Source organism: Polyergus mexicanus, unplaced genomic scaffold (assembly GCF_030449975.1).
Source record: "Polyergus mexicanus isolate NDT 795.1 unplaced genomic scaffold, iyPolMexi1.0 SCAF_7, whole genome shotgun sequence".
Lineage (NCBI taxonomy): Eukaryota > Metazoa > Arthropoda > Insecta > Hymenoptera > Formicidae > Polyergus > Polyergus mexicanus.
In genome coordinates this window covers 9286348-9306400 of record NW_027223327.1, presented here as the reverse complement: position 1 = coordinate 9306400, position 20053 = coordinate 9286348, and the positions used below count along the sequence as shown (strand labels likewise).

Sequence of the window (20053 nt, the reverse complement as noted above, 5' to 3'; positions counted from 1 at the left end):
TCAAAATATACCTGACGTTACACCAAATATTGATATTTTCACTTTTTTTTTTTTTGTCGAAAGATAAAGCAAACGAGAGGAGAAAGATGAACTAAAACTGACATACGATTATATTTTTAAATTTTAATCCGCAATTAAAAGTTTAAAGTTTAACACACACACACACATACACACACATTCATAGAGACCTATATTTATTATAAATTGCAGATTGTATCACAGCTTTGCGATAATATATTGCTTCAAACTATTTTGCCTGGGGTACAAATAACTTTTTTAAAAACAAACGAAAATTGAAACATAAAATCCTTAAACCGACATGCTGAAAATTTCAACACGTAGTAAAAATTGTATTGAAAGGAAAAAAAAATGGAACAGAGATTTAGGATTAATAATCAATACATATATAGAACAACGAGATATTAAAAAAGATATATATATATATTTTTTTTTATCTTATATAATTAATTAGACAGTCGAAGAAAGTCAGGCGAGAGATACGGGATAACGGAATGAAATTAAATAAATATGTAAATTTTCAAGCGAGATAAACGCGCGAAAAAAGAAGTATCTCGAAATACTTCTGTATATCGTGGTAATATCGTAGAATCTTTTATAATAACGTTATCGCTTGTTTTAATGGAAATTATACCGCTATATATATATATATATATATATATACACGCGCAATTATCGCAACTATATATAGTATCGCATTGTTCGTAACGCATTGTTTCCCTTTATAATGGCTCGCGATGCCGCGAATTGCGCGATCGCCTCACGCGGTCACATCCCGCTATCGGCAAAGTATTTACGATCTATTATGCATTGAAATATGTGTTACGTATTTGTTTCCGTTTACGACAATGTCCTCTCGCGCATATACTGACAACGAGGGATCGCTCGAACTCTCGTTGAAAAAAAATAAATAAATAAAATCAAATGATCGCGCGATGAGAAACTTCGCCTCTCGAATCGAATGCGTAAAGGATGAATAGATTGTGTAACCGCAACAGGTTTTCTCAGATCGGAAGAAGGCAGCCTATACCTTGTCGCGCTCCTCTCTAATTTTCCTTCGGCTTTCGTGCTCTCGTCTCTCATAAATTTTCATTTATACATGCACGAATCATATTCTTTATTCTTCTTTATATCTGACTGCGATCGAATTGTAATCTCAAGGTTGTTCGAAGAGATATGTAATTATACTTTGCGAAGATTGGAATTTTACACGAGAAAAGATTTATGCACGCGGGGATTCGCGCCTCTCTTTTACTTATTATACGATCGACCGGAAATTGATCACTTTCGGAATTGCAGATTAAATGGAATTCGCGTAAATACGTACAGCTCGGAAATTGCACGCGGACTCGCTTCTCCGTCGTGTTTTTATATGTCCATTCTCTCTCGGCTCGTGCGTGCAAATACGCAATAGAGTAACGATCTCCCGTCACCTCCTCCGAGGTAAATTACAAAGGCCGAGGGTGGAACGTTTCGTGCTATTTATAATGTTTATTGCGGTTGCATCAAAAGGGGCCGTCGACTAACCGCGATGCCGTGCGCGGCATCTGAAAATTGACGGTGTGTGCTTGCACGTGAAAAAAACAATGTAATGTGTACGAATATGTGTGTATGTATGTACATGTATGTATGAGAGAGAGAGAGAGAGAGGCTGTCTGGCCTCTGGATCGTCGCGCATCTCCATCCAACCGTAGATTCTTTTTCATCCACATCCATATCCATAGAATCGACCCCTTGTCTCTTTTAGCGTGAATTCACCCGCCTACAAGCTCCGCCGCATTTGGCGGCATTCTTTCATTTTCGACCCTCCATCTATTCCGCTAATAAAATGTCAAAAGGAACGCGCGTCTTTATATTCTTATGAATTTTCACACAATTAAAAGCCCTTTAATCGTGTCCAATTTAGCAAAATGTGCTTTCATCGCGCGAACCTAACGATAATTTGTGTTTCAAGTTATATTCGATTAAAAATATGATAATTTATAAGTACACATACAGAGTACTCGTAATTGGCGGTTCAACCGGGAAGGTAATAATTGTACGTAAAACAAAGATAAGAGAGAGTCGAAAATGTAAAATAATTTTCTTTATACAAGACTCGAGAAAATGCGATTTCGAAATTAAAAAAAATTAATAACATGTCTACGGTTTCGAATACGTCTTGACACAATGACTATTAGTATGCAAATATAAAAATGCAACATACTCCATTTACTATAAGTAAGACGTTTTGAAATCATTTAAATTACTAGGAGAAATTGTTGTGTATGAAATATTTAGATAAATTTTACTTACTCCAATAGAAGAAATATGTATCTCTTTATATCTTAATACCTATTAGCGAGATAAATCCGATGTGTTTACACATCGATCGTTAAAGGCCTTAAAGCTTGCTGTATTGTCAATCAAAGCTCAATGTGTTATCGAGTTTTGAATTTTCAAAAAATAATTTTTTTAACAAAAAGAAAAAATTTTGTACGAAAACCATTTTTTCTACACTTTTTAAATTAATTTTTTCATGTAGAATCATTATCTCTCCGATTGTACCACCAGCTACGGGGCAGACACCTGTGCGTATATACACCTAAATCTTCCCCACACACAGAGCCTAATTTTACGATGACACATCCGTGACGTCCAAGTTCTTACTTGAAATGTCATTCTCTCGCAGCGATTTAACGCGCGTTTGCGTGACAAAAATGTCAACGACTGAGAGAAGCGAATTTTTTTCCAGCGGAATCACGCTTTGTTGTAATTTCCTCTCGTCGGTGTCGCGATGTTCTACTCGGATGTCCGTGAAGCGAGACACGTGGAGTAGCCTTCACAATTTTTTTTTTCCAGCGATGTATTAAATATCATTGACAGAGATATCGGGGAAAAAAAGGAGCACGTAGTCGAGTTAGCTATATGGACGTATTTCCCGAAGCTATACTGCTCTTTTCATTTTTCACTCGGGCATTTTTTTAATGAAAATATAATTTTAGACATCGTTCTCATATAACGGTTAATTAACACGTATATGACATGACATACGATTACGTTCCGATATATATTTAAACGATTCTACTCGAACGGTATCGGAAAAGAGTTACAGTTATAATTGATGATTATCGGATAACGTTTACCTTCTGTCTTATAGATATACCGGACATTCCTGAGAACATCAAGAATTTACAGGCGCTACAGGTGGCGGACTTCAGCAGTAATCCTATTCCAAGGTTAGTCAATTATTCTTATCTTTCTTCTATACGTTTAACATCCAAATAACGCATACAGTTTATAGGAAATATTTGGCGTTATCTCTTTTGTGTCTCTCCCTCTCTCTTTCTCATGTTTTTTTTCTTTTTCTTTTGACAAGCTATATTCTCATCGAGAAGCAATAGATTCTAAGCGGTACATATTCTCATCTATTGTTATATTTTTCAGGCTTCCAGCGGGATTTGTACAGCTAAGGAATTTAACTGTACTTGGACTTAATGATATGTCCCTTACAAACTTGCCACCTGATTTTGGAAGGTAATATCGCAGTAAACCTCAAAGCTACAGTATTCAGGTATTGTTACATAACATTTATCCGTTATTTCGTTAATTATTGGAAGTATATATTTTACTTGTAGTTTGGAGGCATTGCAGTCGCTGGAATTAAGGGAGAATTTGCTCAAATCCTTGCCTGAATCGCTCTCACAACTCTTCAAACTCGAACGGCTGGATCTCGGTGATAATGAGATCGAAGAATTGGTGAGTTTGACGATCTTATCGCGAAATCACCAGTAGCGCAAACGAAAACGAAAAAAATTATTACATTTTTACGCAAAGAAAAATCTTGTTTGTTTAAATTTGTATACAAATTTATGTTTGTAAAATTATATTATTATATTTTTATACAGGCACATCTATTTTCATCACTTTTATATAATAATGATAATAATGGTTCTTTTAATAAAGTTTTAATCCTATGGATAAAGATTAGACCAGAGATTATAAGTTTTACTTTAATATCTATAAACTTAAAGCTTTATAGTTTTTGCATACTATCTATATTTCTTGTTCTTTCGGCGATCTGATATTTTTATATCGATTATTTAAACTTTTTACAGCTTTAGATATAATTCTCAGTTATAAACTAATTATAAACAAGCAATTTTATTATATGTTTTTTTCTAGCCTGCGCATATAGGGAAATTACCAGCGCTACAAGAATTATGGCTCGATCATAATCAATTGCAACACTTGCCGCCTGAAATAGGCGAACTGAAAACGCTCGCGTGTTTAGACGTTTCGGAAAATCGTTTAGAGGATCTTCCCGATGAAATCGGCGGTCTCGAATCGTTAACAGATTTGCATTTATCACAGAATGTTATCGAGAAATTACCCGACGGACTTGGCGAATTGAAGAAATTAACTATTCTCAAAATAGATCAAAATAGACTCTCTACATTAAATTCAAATATAGGAAGGTAAATGAAAAATCTAAATCTCTATTACATTAATTTGTTAGAAGTAAGGATAACTTATTGGTTAAATATGAAAAGTTCATTTACACTTTATTTACGTTTTAGGTGCGAGAATTTGCAGGAATTAATTCTTACAGAGAATTTTCTCTTAGAATTACCAGTATCAATAGGCAAACTTCACAATTTAAATAATTTGAATGTCGACAGAAATAGTTTGCAATTTCTACCGATAGAAATTGGTAAGATAATAGAATATAAAAAACAACTCTTTTTATTATGCAGTGTTAAACATACCAAAGCAAATTGCAAGAAAACGATACATACTGGGTATTTACAATTTCTTTATTTTTTTTTTATTTCCTAGGAAACTTGAAAAAGTTGGGTGTATTGTCTTTACGAGATAATAAATTACAATATCTTCCAACTGAAGTGGGACAGTGCAATGCTCTTCATGTTTTAGATGTATCTGGCAACAGGTATATAGTTTATATACAATTATCTCAGCATCATTATTATTATTAAATGTAGAAAAATGATGATAAAAAAAAATTTTGATATGTTGTGAGGATTATTTTATTCAATAAGTAACTGTGCATATATTTTTGTTACACACAGATTACATTATTTACCATATTCTTTGATCAACCTGAATCTGAAGGCGGTATGGTTAAGTGAAAATCAGGCGCAACCAATGTTAACATTTCAAACAGACGTTGACGAGGAAACGGGTCAAGAAGTATTAACGTGTTTTCTTTTGCCACAATTGGAATTTCATCCTGATGGTTAGTAATTAAGATTAATCACTTTTTGTTTATTATTTATTTGTATATATTTTTTTAAATCATTTTGTTAAATCCATCTAATCATATTTCACATTTCAATTTTGTTACATACATGATGATGGATTTATTTTAGTTAGAAAGTGTCACAAAATTTACATGAATATAAAGTACGCTAACCGGCATAAAATAATGCAAAATAAATAATATATATATATATATATATTTTTTTTTTTTCCCCAAAACTTTACTTGGATATTTAGCATGTAAATTAGTAGTTTTCAAATATATGTAGCTAAAAGTAGAAAGTCTTCAAATTAAACTGAAAAGAATTGTATTAGTGATTGATAAGAGATTATATAATTTTATTATTCTGTTTTCTTTTTATATATTTACTATTATGCACAATTGATAATCTCATTTTTTAGATTCAAGTAGACTGGGAATGTTGGTTGGTATGAGAAACGTTCAAGGTGGTGAGATGCGTGAATTGACAAGCAGCGATGATGAAGGTTGGCAAGAAAGAGAAGCATCAAGAACACATTCAGTGAAATTTACTGACGAACCACCAGAAGCTGACAAAGAGGTATATGTTTATCTCTTTTTCTTTCCTTTTTATACGTTACTTTGTAATACTTTGTTTTATCTCTTCTTTTTTTATTTGTCTTTATAAATAGACTCCATTTGTACGTCAAAATACACCACATCCAAAAGAATTGAAAGCTAAAGCACACAAGTTATTCAGCAAAGGAAAAAGTGAAAGTCGATCGGAATCTACAGATGAACAGGTATATCTCATGATTAACTTTTTTTTTTCAGCAAGCTAATAAATTAAGAAAAATTTAATTTCTTGATTTTGATGATATTTTTAATGGATTCTTTATTTTGCATTACTTTGTAGCTAGAAAATAATTGGTTTGAATTTTTTGTCAGGATGTTTCTCAAACATTTGGATTAGATAAAACTGAACCAGAGACATCGGTCAACACTGTAGATGTGCCGCAAAGTGTTTCTGAGCAAGAAGAGCACGTGGAATGTAATACTGTACAAAATAATCATAAATCACCAACATCTGGCATCGAATCAGATAACACAGATATTCAAATTAATAAAGAAATAGATCTTCCTGTTCAGTATGCTACAGAAATTCATTTAGTAAGTAAAATTCAGAGATATTTTTATTCTAATAATGATTATATGAATAATCATTACAATTATAATTGTGTTCTTTACAATTTTCTTTTGTCTAATATGCCGATTTTATAAAAATGGTTATTGATTAAGTATAGTATAGTATAGTATCTTCATAAACTTTTTTACATTATACATATATATATATATATATTAACTATTAATTCTTTCTTTTGTTCTGTTTCACTATATACACTTACATATGTTTCCAAAGATTTTTCTATCTTTTATTATCAAATAAATTAAAAAATATTTATTTTTGCAGAACGCAAAAGCTGAAAATTCCATCGCAGAATCAAAAGAAAGAGAGGAGTGCGAAGAGGAGTCTGAAAATGAAGATGTGCAAAGACACGTCGAATTTAGTATTGCAGAAGACGCAAGTAATGAAGATATTTATGATTCAAATAAGCCCAATAAACTTCAACGCAGAGACACTCCGCATCATCTGAAGAATAAACGCATTCATACAGCAATTGACAAGGAAAAAGTTGCTTCTATTATAGCACAGGTTAATGTTTTATGTGTCTTTTGATAAGTAAAAAATTTCACGTTTATTTGCAACACACAAATATATTTATTTGCAACATAGAAATATTTAATACTAATAAATAATTTGTAAAAGATATGCACGTTCATATTTGCCAACATATTTAATCAATTATATTTCATTCAATTTGCATTTGCATTTATAGGCACTTTTGAAAAAATCCGACGAAACTTCTACATCTTTACCTTCACAAGTAGAGTCTACAGAAACATTCGACGCGCATAATCAAGGTAAATTTAAGAATTAAGTTGAAAAATAATTATTATTATGCTAAAGTTTAATTATTTACATATAATTTCATTTATACTTTTGATTAAAATTTTAATTGGAATATAATAAAAATTTAATTATAATTAAATTTAATTATAATTAAATTTTAATTATTTATATTTAATTATTTACATTTATGAGTATGGATATTAAATAAGTTGGGCTTATATATATATATATATATATATATATATATATATATATATATTATAAATAACATCTATTTATTCAGTTTTTATCGCTATTACACCTGTTATCTTATAGTAATAATATATTTACGTTTTGGAGTAACTTTTTATCATATGTATTGATAAAATTTTCATTGAAAAGTGATAATAAATAATTTAAAAAATTTGTTACGCATGAATCATGAATTTATCGCGTTAAAGAGAAGGGAAAACATGAATTTATCGCGTTAAAGAGAAGGGGAAACATGATAAGATATATCTTGTACTCAATTTACTTGCCATCTTATCTTGAATCTAGTTATCAATGTGTTTCTCAGTGGTTAGGAAGTATTAAGGACAATTATAATAGAGAATATTTGCACGAGAATATATATACAAAATAATATCTTTTACATAAATAAAATCGAGATAAATTGTTTAATATAATGCCTAGAAGGAGATACAAATGTTATATTAAAAACAAAAAAATTAAAAGAGGTAAACGTTGATATATGACATAGATAAATATATTTATTAACTGTATTGACAACTCATAATCAAGTAATTAAACATATTATTTCAGATGCAACCTCTGACATTGAACCAGCACTGGAGATACGGGAAGAGCAATATGAGATTCATATAGAAAGAACAACTGGTGGACTAGGTTTGTCAATAGCTGGTGGTATCGGATCGACGCCTTTCAAAGGCGACGATGAAGGCATTTTTATTTCAAGAGTCACTGAAGGTAAACATTTACTTATGAATAAATAACTTTATCAAAATCAGTAGAATCTGTTTGATAACTAGCCTATTGTTTATTTGTGTATGTATTTATTATCTTTTTGCAATCTATTTATATCTTGATTCACAATTATACATATTTAATATTCTTTTTTTCACAGTTATAAAAGAACTTTGTTACATTATTATATATATTATATAAACATTTCTTATTAAAGCTTAGAGATTAAGTTATTTTATGTAGAGTATTCATTCTTTTTTACATAAAATGACAATTTGTTTTATTTTCAGGTGGACCTGCGGATTTGGCTGGTTTGAGAGTAGGTGACAAAGTAATATCCGTAAATGGAGTATCAGTAGTGAATGTAGACCATTACGATGCTGTAGAAGTATTAAAAGCATGCGGACGTGTTCTTATATTGAATATCATAAGGGAAGTTACGAGGATAATTCCGCCATATGAACAGGTATTAAATAATTACATTGTCATCTGATTAATAATGTTGCATTGATATTTGGTTGATATAAATTGAGTGTTATTTTAAATATAAGTGAAAGATTAATATAATTGTGATGATAGAGTTTGGCTATTATTCTCTAGGCACCGACGAGAAAAGATTCCGTGTGCTCTAGTTTAAGCACAAGTAGAGCACCAAGTGCGACATCTTATGTCTCATCCACAGCATTGTCGCATACTTTAGAAAATGGCGACGCATCCGTGACTCATGAAACTGCGAAGGTAACACGTTCGTGTCTAAATATTTTTGATAGTAATAATTTGTCGACGACAATATGTACGATTAACGGATTTAAATTTAATATATTATAGACGAAAAGGATTCCCGAGCCTATAACTTCTCTGAAAACAAGCAGTGAACCTATGGTATCCGTTCTTTTTCACACAACATTAATACGAGACCAAAATGGGCTTGGATTTAGTATTGCCGGTGGAGAAGGTTCACCACCATTTAAAGATAATAGTGATGTAAGTATTTCTATAATAGAATTTTTCATCATTTCTTAATATTGTTTTAATCAGCATTGAAATTAACATATCATTAATCGCTTCTAGGCAATATTTATCTCGAGAATAACGGACGGCGGAGTTGCCCAAAAAGATGGTAAATTATTAGTCGGGGACAAAGTAATATCTGTAAGTATGTTTTCATTGAGTATATAAACTTATATCGATAGATGATAGAACATATAATATCTTAATGAATATTAAATCGTTTTCGTAAAAATTGCAGATTAATGGGATAGATATGAGAGGAGCTAAACATGAACAAGCGGTGGCTTTACTTACTGGCTTGGAAAGATTTGTTCGACTAGTGGTTGAACGGGAAATACCGCTTTCTCAAGCAAACCCTGCCACCGTCGTAACTCCATCGGAAAAATCGCCGCGTGTGATAGGTGCACCGAAACCTTACACAGGCCTGTACAATGCCAACAGTTATATGGCAAATAGATCCGGATACAGCGGATACCGTCGCTCTATGGACGCCGATAAGGCATTGTCGCCGAGTCCTACTTCGAAAACACCACCGCCAATATTATCCGCGAAAGCCGATGACGTCAATGAAACGCCTAAGATGAACGGCGTAAGCGAGTCGGAAAAAAACGTTTCACCAACGGTTTTCAGCCCGACGATTAATCAAGCATCATATCCGCAGCCGGCTCCGAGGCATAGCATCTCACAGATGACGTCACCTACGAATAATATCACCGGTCCTGCAACTACGACCTCTCATGTAGATCCTAGACCGGATGAAACTGCGCAAGATGACATACAGGTACCGAAGCCTATCACCAGCGAAGAATTTCAAGCTATGATCCCCGCTCATTTCCTTCGACCTCCAACATCCTCGCCTTCACCAGACTCCCATCAAGGCCCCATTGTGACAGTGACGATAAAGCAGCCCGATACTTTGCCTGGGGATGTTAGCTTTCCTCCAGCTCCTACTACACTCGGTAAAGTTACTGAGACCATCACAAAGAGTACACTCACCGAGACCGTCGTAACTAGAGTGACTGACAACCAATTGATGCAACCGCTTATTATCGAGGTATGTGCATGCTTAGTTAGATCAAAACATCAAAAATAGATAACACAAAAATAGATTGTACGTGTAGTGTAGCTGCTAATCTAGTCTCACATTTGTGTAGAAGTTCATCATTTTCATCTTTTTTATCTTGCTACTTTATATATGCATTGTGTGCATCTATGTTGTTTCTCATCAGTTTTGTTTTAAATTTATTTTATATTTGGTTTCTTAATCTGAGCATACTTTTTACTTTTATTTTTACTCTTTACATTTTTTTGTATTTTAATATGCGCGGATATTCAAGCAATTGTCTTATAAACAATTATTACAGAGTGTTTAGAACTATACAGAGTTTTAAAACTATAAATACAAACTTAATTGGATAATACAACTCGCAGAAAGAAACAACAGGTCTTAATAAACATAGATAACATAAACATAGATCTATATATTTACAACATTGTAGATTATATTTACAATATTGTAGCATTTCCAAGCAAGCGTGAATTCCTTTATCATTATTTATCATCATTTATTATTTTGTTTCTCATGCTTATTAATTTAAAATAGTGTTACGTGTGTTTATTTCAATCTAACGATAGTAGATATCCATTTCATACATAGATCTATAAAAATAGGCTGGGTTCTGTAAAGAGTTCTACATATTCACGCATGTATCTATAATATACATTACGTATACTATAGATACCATGTGCTTTAAGGAAGCCAATCTATAATAATGCAAGATTGGCGGCTTAAATAGTTATCGATCGAAGACTGTGAAAAATTAAAAAATCTTCAAACACATGCGTTTATTTGCGAGAAATCACGCTGAAGCTTGTATTGAAATGAACGGTCAACACAGTTTGAGCACCCGTTAATTGTGTATCTATTCCAAGGTTATCTATCGCTTATTGACATTTTGAATTTTCGAGATATCAGTTAATCTGTGATAATTGTTTAAAGAACCATCGACTTATAAAATTGTGTATGTATACACGCACGCGTGCACGCATATTCAGGAATAGATCGATGATAAAACGATTATTGATAACCAAATTTTTTTCACATTTATTAAATAATACTTTAATTTTTAACATAAAGCTTATTTCCATGCTGTGATGATAATTATGATTTAAAAATTTTAAAAATAAAATAAAGTCAGAATATTAGAAAAAGAAGATTCAAAAAAATTCAAAAATATATGTATATAAATATGTTTTAAAATTAATTATTAATTAATTATGATTTTCTCAAAGCAATAATTAATTTTATAATCAATTTCATAATTAATTTTAAAAAATATTTACATATATGTTTTTGAATCTTCTTGAACTTTCTTTTTCCGACATTTCGAGTTTATTTTACTTTTTAGAAAAAGTGCAAGAAAGTAAAGAAATTAAAGAAAAGAATAGGCTCTAATCTTCATTGCTTTTGTACATCATCATCCTGTCTTGCAATCTCGTCCAATTCTCATAAATATAGCGTTTTCTTTTATAAAATCAAATACATAATTGTGATATAATTAAGCAAATATTCACACAAAAGTGTGATCTAAAAGAATGATTATGGAGAAATTGTTGTATCAGAGTATAAATTATAGATTGCATTATTTTGTGCATTTTTTAGCTAATTTTTTTATGTACATGATGTTTTGCTCAATTATATTTCTCTTATGTTCAATTTTATATATATTTTTTGTAAAATTATCTAAAAAAAATATGTCAATGGTGATCTTAGAAACAATTTTGGTAACTAACGATGGACTATAATAAACAGAGAGTTTACTTATCCTCTGGCATGGAAATAGGTAAGTAGTGTAGATTTGTTTTTCTCCCATATCAATACTTAATAAAATGGGATAAGTAGAGAAGTATATCTTTGTCACAATTTTATTTCCATAAAATCTATATTAAAATCCATAGCTTGGACTATCTCTCTCACATTCTAATAACTCTATATAAACTCTAAGCTTTTATTTTAATTCGACATTTTGTAAAATTAAAATTTCTATATTTTAATATATGGCTAATTTAATAATCACATTGTTCAGGATGTTATCCTTGTGAAAGAAGGCTCGCTAGGCTTCAGCATCATAGGGGGAACTGATCATTCGTGTACGCCGTTTGGTGCAAAAGAACCAGGAATTTTTATATCTCATGTATGTTTCTTACTCTTATGTCTTTTTAAAATATATTTATCTGATTATTTTTATACACACACATATATTATATCTATATTGTATAAATTTTATATATAGATTTATTTACTATATATTTTTATATATACGTAATTTTTTTATATTTATCTATATTTTTATGTAAATGTATTAGGTTGTTCCTGGCGGCATAGCAGCCAAGTCAGGTAAACTAAGAATGGGCGATAGGATATTAAAAGTGAATGGTACAGATGTAACAAAGGCCACGCATCAAGAAGCGGTAATGGAACTTTTAAGACCAGGGGACCAGATTGTGCTCACTATCCAACATGATCCGCTTCCGGAAAATTATCAGGTAAATTATCAGCAGATACACTTTGTAGTGGCACATAATACACGACATTATTGTTTTAAATACTTGCTTAGATTAGCGATGCTTTTATGCTGTATAAATAAATCTACAGATTAAGTATAACTTTATATAACTATATATCATAAAATTACATTGTGCGTTCCCTTCACGTCACTTTTGACAAATTGACTGAATGCAACGTGTGATTAGTGAAATGCGTGTGACTTCTTACAATTTCTAGATTATTAATCACAGTTATTTTGTAAATTAGATATGCACCTTTTTAAGAGATTGTTTCTTAAGAAAAGAACACTTACACTTTGTGTATATCTTTTTGTGCTACAATTAGAACTATACAGGCACTCTATTTAATAAGTGAATAGCTTTCCGATTTTTTTTTTTTTTTTTTTTACATTTTATAAACACTGAAGAAATGCTTGTTAGTTGCAAACAACGGCATTCGCGATGCTTTATTTCCTCACCTAATGCAACTTTTTCTTATAATTTGCCCTACAAGCTGGTCGAAATAGAGTACATCTCTGTGACAGTAAGTACTCGATGTGTGACCCATATATAACTTTACATTCTTATTTATATGCTTAATCTCACACGAAAATGCTGCAAAATTCACTACTATGAATGACTCGCTTTTGCTTATGCTATTATTTACACAGAAACTTATTATTTTATATTCAAGTGCTTTTTTGTGCTTTGCATCACGTAATTACACTTAGTATATATTATCAAAAGCTATTATCAAAATAAAATGGTTTTTATTCTACAAAAGTTTAATCAATATGTTTTTACAATTTTCCAAATGTCAATATTCGAGTCATCTTATTCTTTAATTTAATTTTTTCGATTTTTAGTATTTTCTCTACATCTCATTCATTAATTAATATTTAAATTTAAATTTATGAATGAACTAAAGTACATAAACAAATATTAATCATGATTACAATTGAAAAATTTATTATATCAATAATAAATTCTGAAATAATAATTATTTATAATTAAATAAAAATTAAAGTAATTTGTATAGTTTTGTAACATAATATCTTTTATTTTTATATTTTATACAATAATTTTAAGTAAAGAGAAATAATAATCTGCTTTATAAAGTAGATAATATAATCTGTTTTAGGAATTAGTGATAACGAAGGAAGCAGGTGAAAAGCTTGGTATGCACATTAAGGGAGGTCGAAGAGGACAGAAAGGCAATCCTCTCGATCATACGGATGAGGGCGTTTTTATATCAAAAATTAATTCAGGTGGTGCAGCTAAAAGAGACGGACGATTGAAGGCAAGTACATTTTATATATTTATTCTGTTATTTTTTTTAATTGGCTTTAATATTTGATTTATGCTAAAGTCTATATATTTTACGATAGGTTGGAATGAGACTACTGGAAGTCAATGGTACATCGTTATTAGGTGCGACTCATCAAGAAGCTGTTAATATCCTTCGGTGCTCAGGGAATACGATCACATTGGTTGTGTGTAAGGGTTACGACAAAAGTGAAATTGAACCGATATTAACATTATCCGATAATGGAAATTCTAAGGAAGCTAAAGTGTCTAACGAATCGAGAGATCCGGCCGCGGAAGGTATTAAATCGTTGTCGCAAAGTGTATCCAGTTTAGACCGAGATGACGAGGAAGCTGCGATTCTTAGACAAGAACAAGAAATGAAAGCTGAACTCGTCGCTTGGGAACAAGAAGAACGAGAGCGAGCGCTTATAGAGCAGAGAGAGAAATCTACACCCGAAAAGGTAGGACGAATTCAAAAATTCCGAGTTCTTATAATTTCCGAATAAAAAAAATTTCCGAATATTTTCCATTTAAATAATTTAAATTTGGAAATATAGTAAAAGCTACTGTGGATAGAGAACGATTGATTTTTTTATATTCTTTGATAGAATGAATATGTAATTCTCAAACATTTGTTCCAACATACTTCCCGAAAATAAATTCAGTATACAATAAATCAATTTCTATTTGCACTGTTTGATTTTGACATAGGTAATGGATGTTGTACGAGCGGCAGAATCACTAGTAAGCAAATCGAACAGTCCTGTCGACATGGTACCGCCAAAGTCACCCGGAGGTACCAAAGATCTCAAAACTACGACGATTGTTATGAGTAAACACACACTAGCACCTCAAAATCCTAATAATGTAAGTAATACAATGCATTAATATATTATTTATTTATTTTTTTATTAGTCACGTATCTTATATTTTCAAATTTTAACATAAATTTGAAAATATATACGTGTAACATCTTATACATGTAGAATATAACGAAATATTTCAGATTGTTAATTTTCCCAGTTATAAACCCTCCGATTTAAACTGATGTTTTCTTAATGAAAAAGAATTTGTTTTGATAACTTTTTGCATTTCTTATTAATTTATTATTTGGATAAATATATTTGTAATAATATTTTTATTTCATAAAAATTCATTGTTGCATTTCCCATGTTTTGATTTTAATAACTTATTAATACTTAATAATAGTAGTAATATTACACACATGTGCATCCTTACCATCAGCATTGGCCTCTTTTTATTAGCTTGGCATGGCTTTTTTGTAGCATGAAAATATTATATATTTTATATTTTTCCTTCAAAACTGCTTTATCCAATATTGTTAAACCCTACAAAGGAAGAAAATATATGATACACTTGTTTGTTATTAGATTAAAATTTTAAAATTTCTTAGGGAGAGAGGGGGGGGGAGTATAAATTAATATATAATATTTGTACTGTTATAAAACGATTATCTGCCAGATCAAGAGCTTTGATTTAGAAATAAATCTAATCAAAAACTAATCTAAAACTATCAACTGATTTTCTTATATGAGATAATCCAATTAACTTTTAAACACTATATCACTATACAAGACACACATCTATACAACTATATACAATACAATTATATATGTACTGCATGAAATATGAAGATCCAGATAAAGGGAGAGAGAGAGAGAGGGAGAGAGAGAATTTTCTGGTATTTAAAATAGCTATTTTAATAGCATATAATAATTCTTATATTTTTTCAAGAAATTGTTTAAATTATTTCCTTTTATTAAGGAACATTATTGTCTCTCTATACACACACACACACATACACACACAAAATGATATTAATTCTTCTATTGAAATAATATCCATATAGATATTTCAATATTTCCAATTAAAAATTTTAAATTAAATTTAATTATCTTCACTCTGGTTTTATCAAAACCGATCTAATATAATCCCTTCAAATCAGAATTGTTATTAACAGAGTTATTTGCATTTTTTATATTTACGTTTATTTTCGCAATAAGAAACCTAAGCAATTTCATGGACTTATTCGTCATCATACGATCTGTTCATATAATTACATTAAATGAAACCTAAATGGCGCATGAAATGTACAGTTGTCTCGGTGTTTTTAGCGTCGCATGCTCTCCTGAGCGCCAAAAAGAGAGAGATATTTCACATGTTTACAGACAGTGGAAGATGATAGCGCTACTTTGGCTGCCCTCTAACAGGAGTGAGTCGTTCGTCTTTCTACTCATTTCCCCCGTGTGTCTGCGTCTATGCCTCCGATTCCGCAGGATTGCGTGCCATAACAAAACGTTCTCTAAGAATTCCATTAACCACAACAGAGTGGCATTGTATAACTCGCGTATAACATTCATGATGGTTTATCATTGCGTTTTTCTATATGTCCACCAAATGTTATATGGCACTTGTTACTCCATTTGTTACTGATACTGCCATTAACGACTTTAAATATCGAGAAATACGCTGACGGTTGGGTTGAATCTGTAATTAATTTTTTGCTTCGACAATATATAGCAGGACAAGAATTTCGAATCATGACACATAATTGTGATATCTTACTCAACTCGAAAAAAAATTGTCATTATACATCTATACATACATATAACACATACATATATACATGCAATACGGATAAATAAATATATATTACATACATGTATTCAGTTATATATATAATATTATATATAATATATATAATATTAATATATATTATATAATTTTATGTATATATAATTTTTTCATTCGCGATTATATAAATGTCGGATAACAAGAGAAAATATTTCTGTGATAGATAAAGACGCAAGTTGTAGCAAAACATTTTTCATATATATATATATACTTAACGGAATCTTTTTAGTAAGATTTGTATATTAATCTTTAAACTTGTTTGCGTATATAAATTTAGTAATATGTGCGATACATATATAAAATATGGTCGCTACAGTTAATCTCGTTTAACCATTGCGTGATTCTGTTCAGCTATCGAATGAATGGTTTCTATAAAGATAGGAGGCGATTTGTGATATAGGAATTGACAATTTTTTGACATAATAAGGATCTGTTTGTATACAAGTTTCTAAAAATCTTTGTTAGTCTATTACAATCGTAAATGTGAATATATTTTGATCGTTTAAATAAGAATTAATTACGTATTCTTAAGCGTTAGGATATTATCTTCATACGCATTTATGTTCTCTTAATCGTATGTAATAGAACATTGAAGGAAAGTTACGATTTATTTCAGGTCTGTCGTCACTTTATCGCAAGAAAGAGATATTATGAATGTTCTAGTTAAAGCACAAGTATCGTTTCGTACTTACATTTTACTAAATGATTTGGAAGAGCATACATATTTTTTACGCGAGATTCTATTAATAATGTCGTATTTGTAAAAAAAATAATCCGACTATTTTATAATCAGACATAAGTGATACTCATCATGATACATCTATAAAAAAAATTGTCGGTAATTGTTTTATACCTCCCTGTTAAAATATGTCAGATATTAAATTGATTCTAGCAATTCGTTGTATTATATCGCGTTAAAAAAAGATTAGAATATAATTCCAAAAATAGAGTATATATAGATATAAAATATATATATTTCCTGGTTGAGAATTTTATATATATATATATTATCTAGTATCGTTAATTTTATAGAAGCGCGTAATGCGTCTTGTTACTTATACGTTTGCACACAGCTTCATTAATAACATAGTTCAATAATAAGAGAAAAAAAACAACTTTTTTTCCTACACAAGAAAGAAAAAACGATAATTCTTCGCAATATTTCCACGCTTGAATACTGAATATTTCAGCTTTCAGATTATATTATACTATCACATCATCGTATTTTTCGACACATTATCGTCTTTAATCTATTTGGAAAAGTTTGATGCTCAATCAAATCTCTCTTAATTTGATTTTTAGCATATAAATCGGAGAGTCGACGCGATGTCGGGACGTTTCCTTATATAGGCCGTATTTTAATTCTTGGATAATACTTGAATTTTTTTTCTTAATAAGAATTTATTTGAACCTTGTTCTTTCGCGCGCGATTTTCTAATTCTAATATTGAATTATTCCAATATTATAATTATTTATATTGAATTATTCCAATATTGTAATTATTTCAGATACATATTCTTTTAATTTCTTAATAGAAGGATTTCTGAGTTGCATTGTTACTTTTTTTTTATAAATTTGCTAAAAGCACGCTTTCCTCTATTCGAACTGTTATTTGTTATTAATAATTACCTTTACAATTTCTAATCAGTCGGCAATCAATTACATTTATAATTTGTGATTAATTAACATATATACGATTATTGATTATATTAGAAGTTAATAATTTTTAATTAAGATTGTTTAGAGAAAGTTGGCAAAGTAATTAAAATATTATATCACTAATTACTACTATTCCTATATAGGGCAAGATCAACTCTTTTGGAAAGGACATAAACGTACGGACATAAACGTACATAATGAATAATTTTATTTCATGAAATGCTGTTATCATCCTTGTTATCTTGATCGCTCTTGGAAGAGGAAAATAATATTTCGATCTCTGTTAAGAGCTACAGCTCTGTTAAGAGTTGCGCGTTGTGAGCGTATTTTAAATATTGATCTTTGTTTCTTAATAGTTAGATCTATTAATACAGTTTTAACATTTGGTACATTCAATACTGTAATTGAGTCATATCATTACTGAAATTTAAATGAATATATTTTCTATAATTATATTATATGTTTGCATAACTCTAATGGACCAGATGTTTATATATTACTACACAGAATTATCGGATAAGCCACATAATAAAATATTTAATTAAGTATCTAAAAGAGAGATGTTAATGTTAAAGTTCCAGTTAATCGGCATAGGAATGAAATTTGGACGTTTTTAAAATAATCTGCCTATGCGTACAGAGGTTTTCTGAAAGTGGTTGGCAGTTATCCCTGTTGTGAGATGTATATTAAGATGAAGATACTTTTTCATAATCGTGTTTAGATAATAGAAAGTTGTACGATATTATTTTATCATAACACACACACACACACACACACACACACACACACACACACACACACACACACACACACACAAACAGTTTCATTTAAAAATAATTTGCTATATATTATTTCGTATATCCTACAGTAGAGGAGACTGTTCACTGTGAAACAATTTTCGTTGGACCGAATCTCTGGTTTCCCTTCTTAAATCCAATAAATATGAAACGAAATAATTCTGTATAAACTTATTTTGAACGAGATTATATTCACGTGCACAATAATTATTTTTTGTTATTTACTATTGTTATTGTCGTAGTTTTTGGCAAAGATTTTTTCTCAAATGCTGAAGATTGTTTCCAAGTAAAAATACCTTGTGCTTATTTAGATTCGCTTGAATCTTGTACAAGAGTAATGTGAAGCAATAAGAGTATATAATTAAAACGTATGAAATTCTCTTATGTTATGAAATACGAGTTTTTTTTTTTTTTTTTTTACCGAGAAATATGCAATTTGTGAAATGAGAGATGAGACACATCCGTACTGAATTATTCTACAGGGTAATATACAGTTCAAGGTAGAGTAGCAAACGAGATTTATTCCCCCCCCCCCAAAAAAAAAACCAAATATCCTAACGGAGTACTCTCGTGGTGCACACACAGTCTCCGCTACTACATCAATATACGATGGATAGGGTACAAATAATATAGGATAGCTTTATATAAAATGAGCGAACGGTGTTTAACATGTACCGATGATCACATATGTTTATACAAATGAAATTATGCGCGACACGTTGCATGATTTATTGCAATAATAGTACAATTGAGAGGATGCATACGCTATCGGACGATCGTAAAGAGAGCCGGGAGACGATCGGACAAAGAAGTTTGAAAAATTCTTCTTTAAATCCTAACGTATAGATTTTGTATGACATGTAGCACTCGGCGGAAATAAATCTGTTTTAAAGTACGATTATCAAA

General features: G+C 30.5%; 1 protein-coding gene across 9 annotated transcripts in view; it reads left to right on the top strand.

Annotated features, from left to right (window-relative positions):
• The window catches only part of Scrib (scribble planar cell polarity protein), a 29448-nt gene that overhangs the window by 2006 nt on the left and 7389 nt on the right, over nt 1-20053 (top strand). For 6 of the 9 annotated variants that reach the window (XR_011447217.1, XM_070299449.1, XM_070299443.1 and 3 more), the window contains exons 3-26: nt 3158-3236; nt 3445-3534; nt 3636-3756; nt 4183-4475; nt 4578-4711; nt 4837-4948; nt 5088-5254; nt 5680-5837; nt 5929-6039; nt 6185-6406; nt 6708-6950; nt 7135-7219; nt 8010-8174; nt 8462-8637; nt 8772-8909; nt 9000-9155; nt 9243-9323; nt 9421-10236; nt 12269-12376; nt 12549-12728; nt 13243-13272; nt 13870-14028; nt 14117-14497; nt 14748-14903. Coding sequence is in view for 8 of the 9 variants with exons in the window: in XM_070299449.1 (XP_070155550.1) it covers nt 3158-3236; nt 3445-3534; nt 3636-3756; nt 4183-4475; nt 4578-4711; nt 4837-4948; nt 5088-5254; nt 5680-5837; nt 5929-6039; nt 6185-6406; nt 6708-6950; nt 7135-7219; nt 8010-8174; nt 8462-8637; nt 8772-8909; nt 9000-9155; nt 9243-9323; nt 9421-10236; nt 12269-12376; nt 12549-12728; nt 13243-13272; nt 13870-14028; nt 14117-14497; nt 14748-14903 (4361 nt within the window). In the remaining variant the exon portion in view is untranslated. Of the gene's footprint in view, nt 1-3157; nt 3237-3444; nt 3572-3635; nt 3757-4182; nt 4476-4577; nt 4712-4836; nt 4949-5087; nt 5255-5679; nt 5838-5928; nt 6040-6184; nt 6407-6707; nt 6951-7134; nt 7220-8009; nt 8175-8461; nt 8638-8771; nt 8910-8999; nt 9156-9242; nt 9324-9420; nt 10237-12268; nt 12377-12548; nt 12729-13242; nt 13273-13869; nt 14029-14116; nt 14498-14747; nt 14904-20053 lie in introns of those variants that run through there. The other 3 variants (XM_070299447.1, XM_070299448.1, XM_070299444.1) reach the window with 3 other exon arrangements.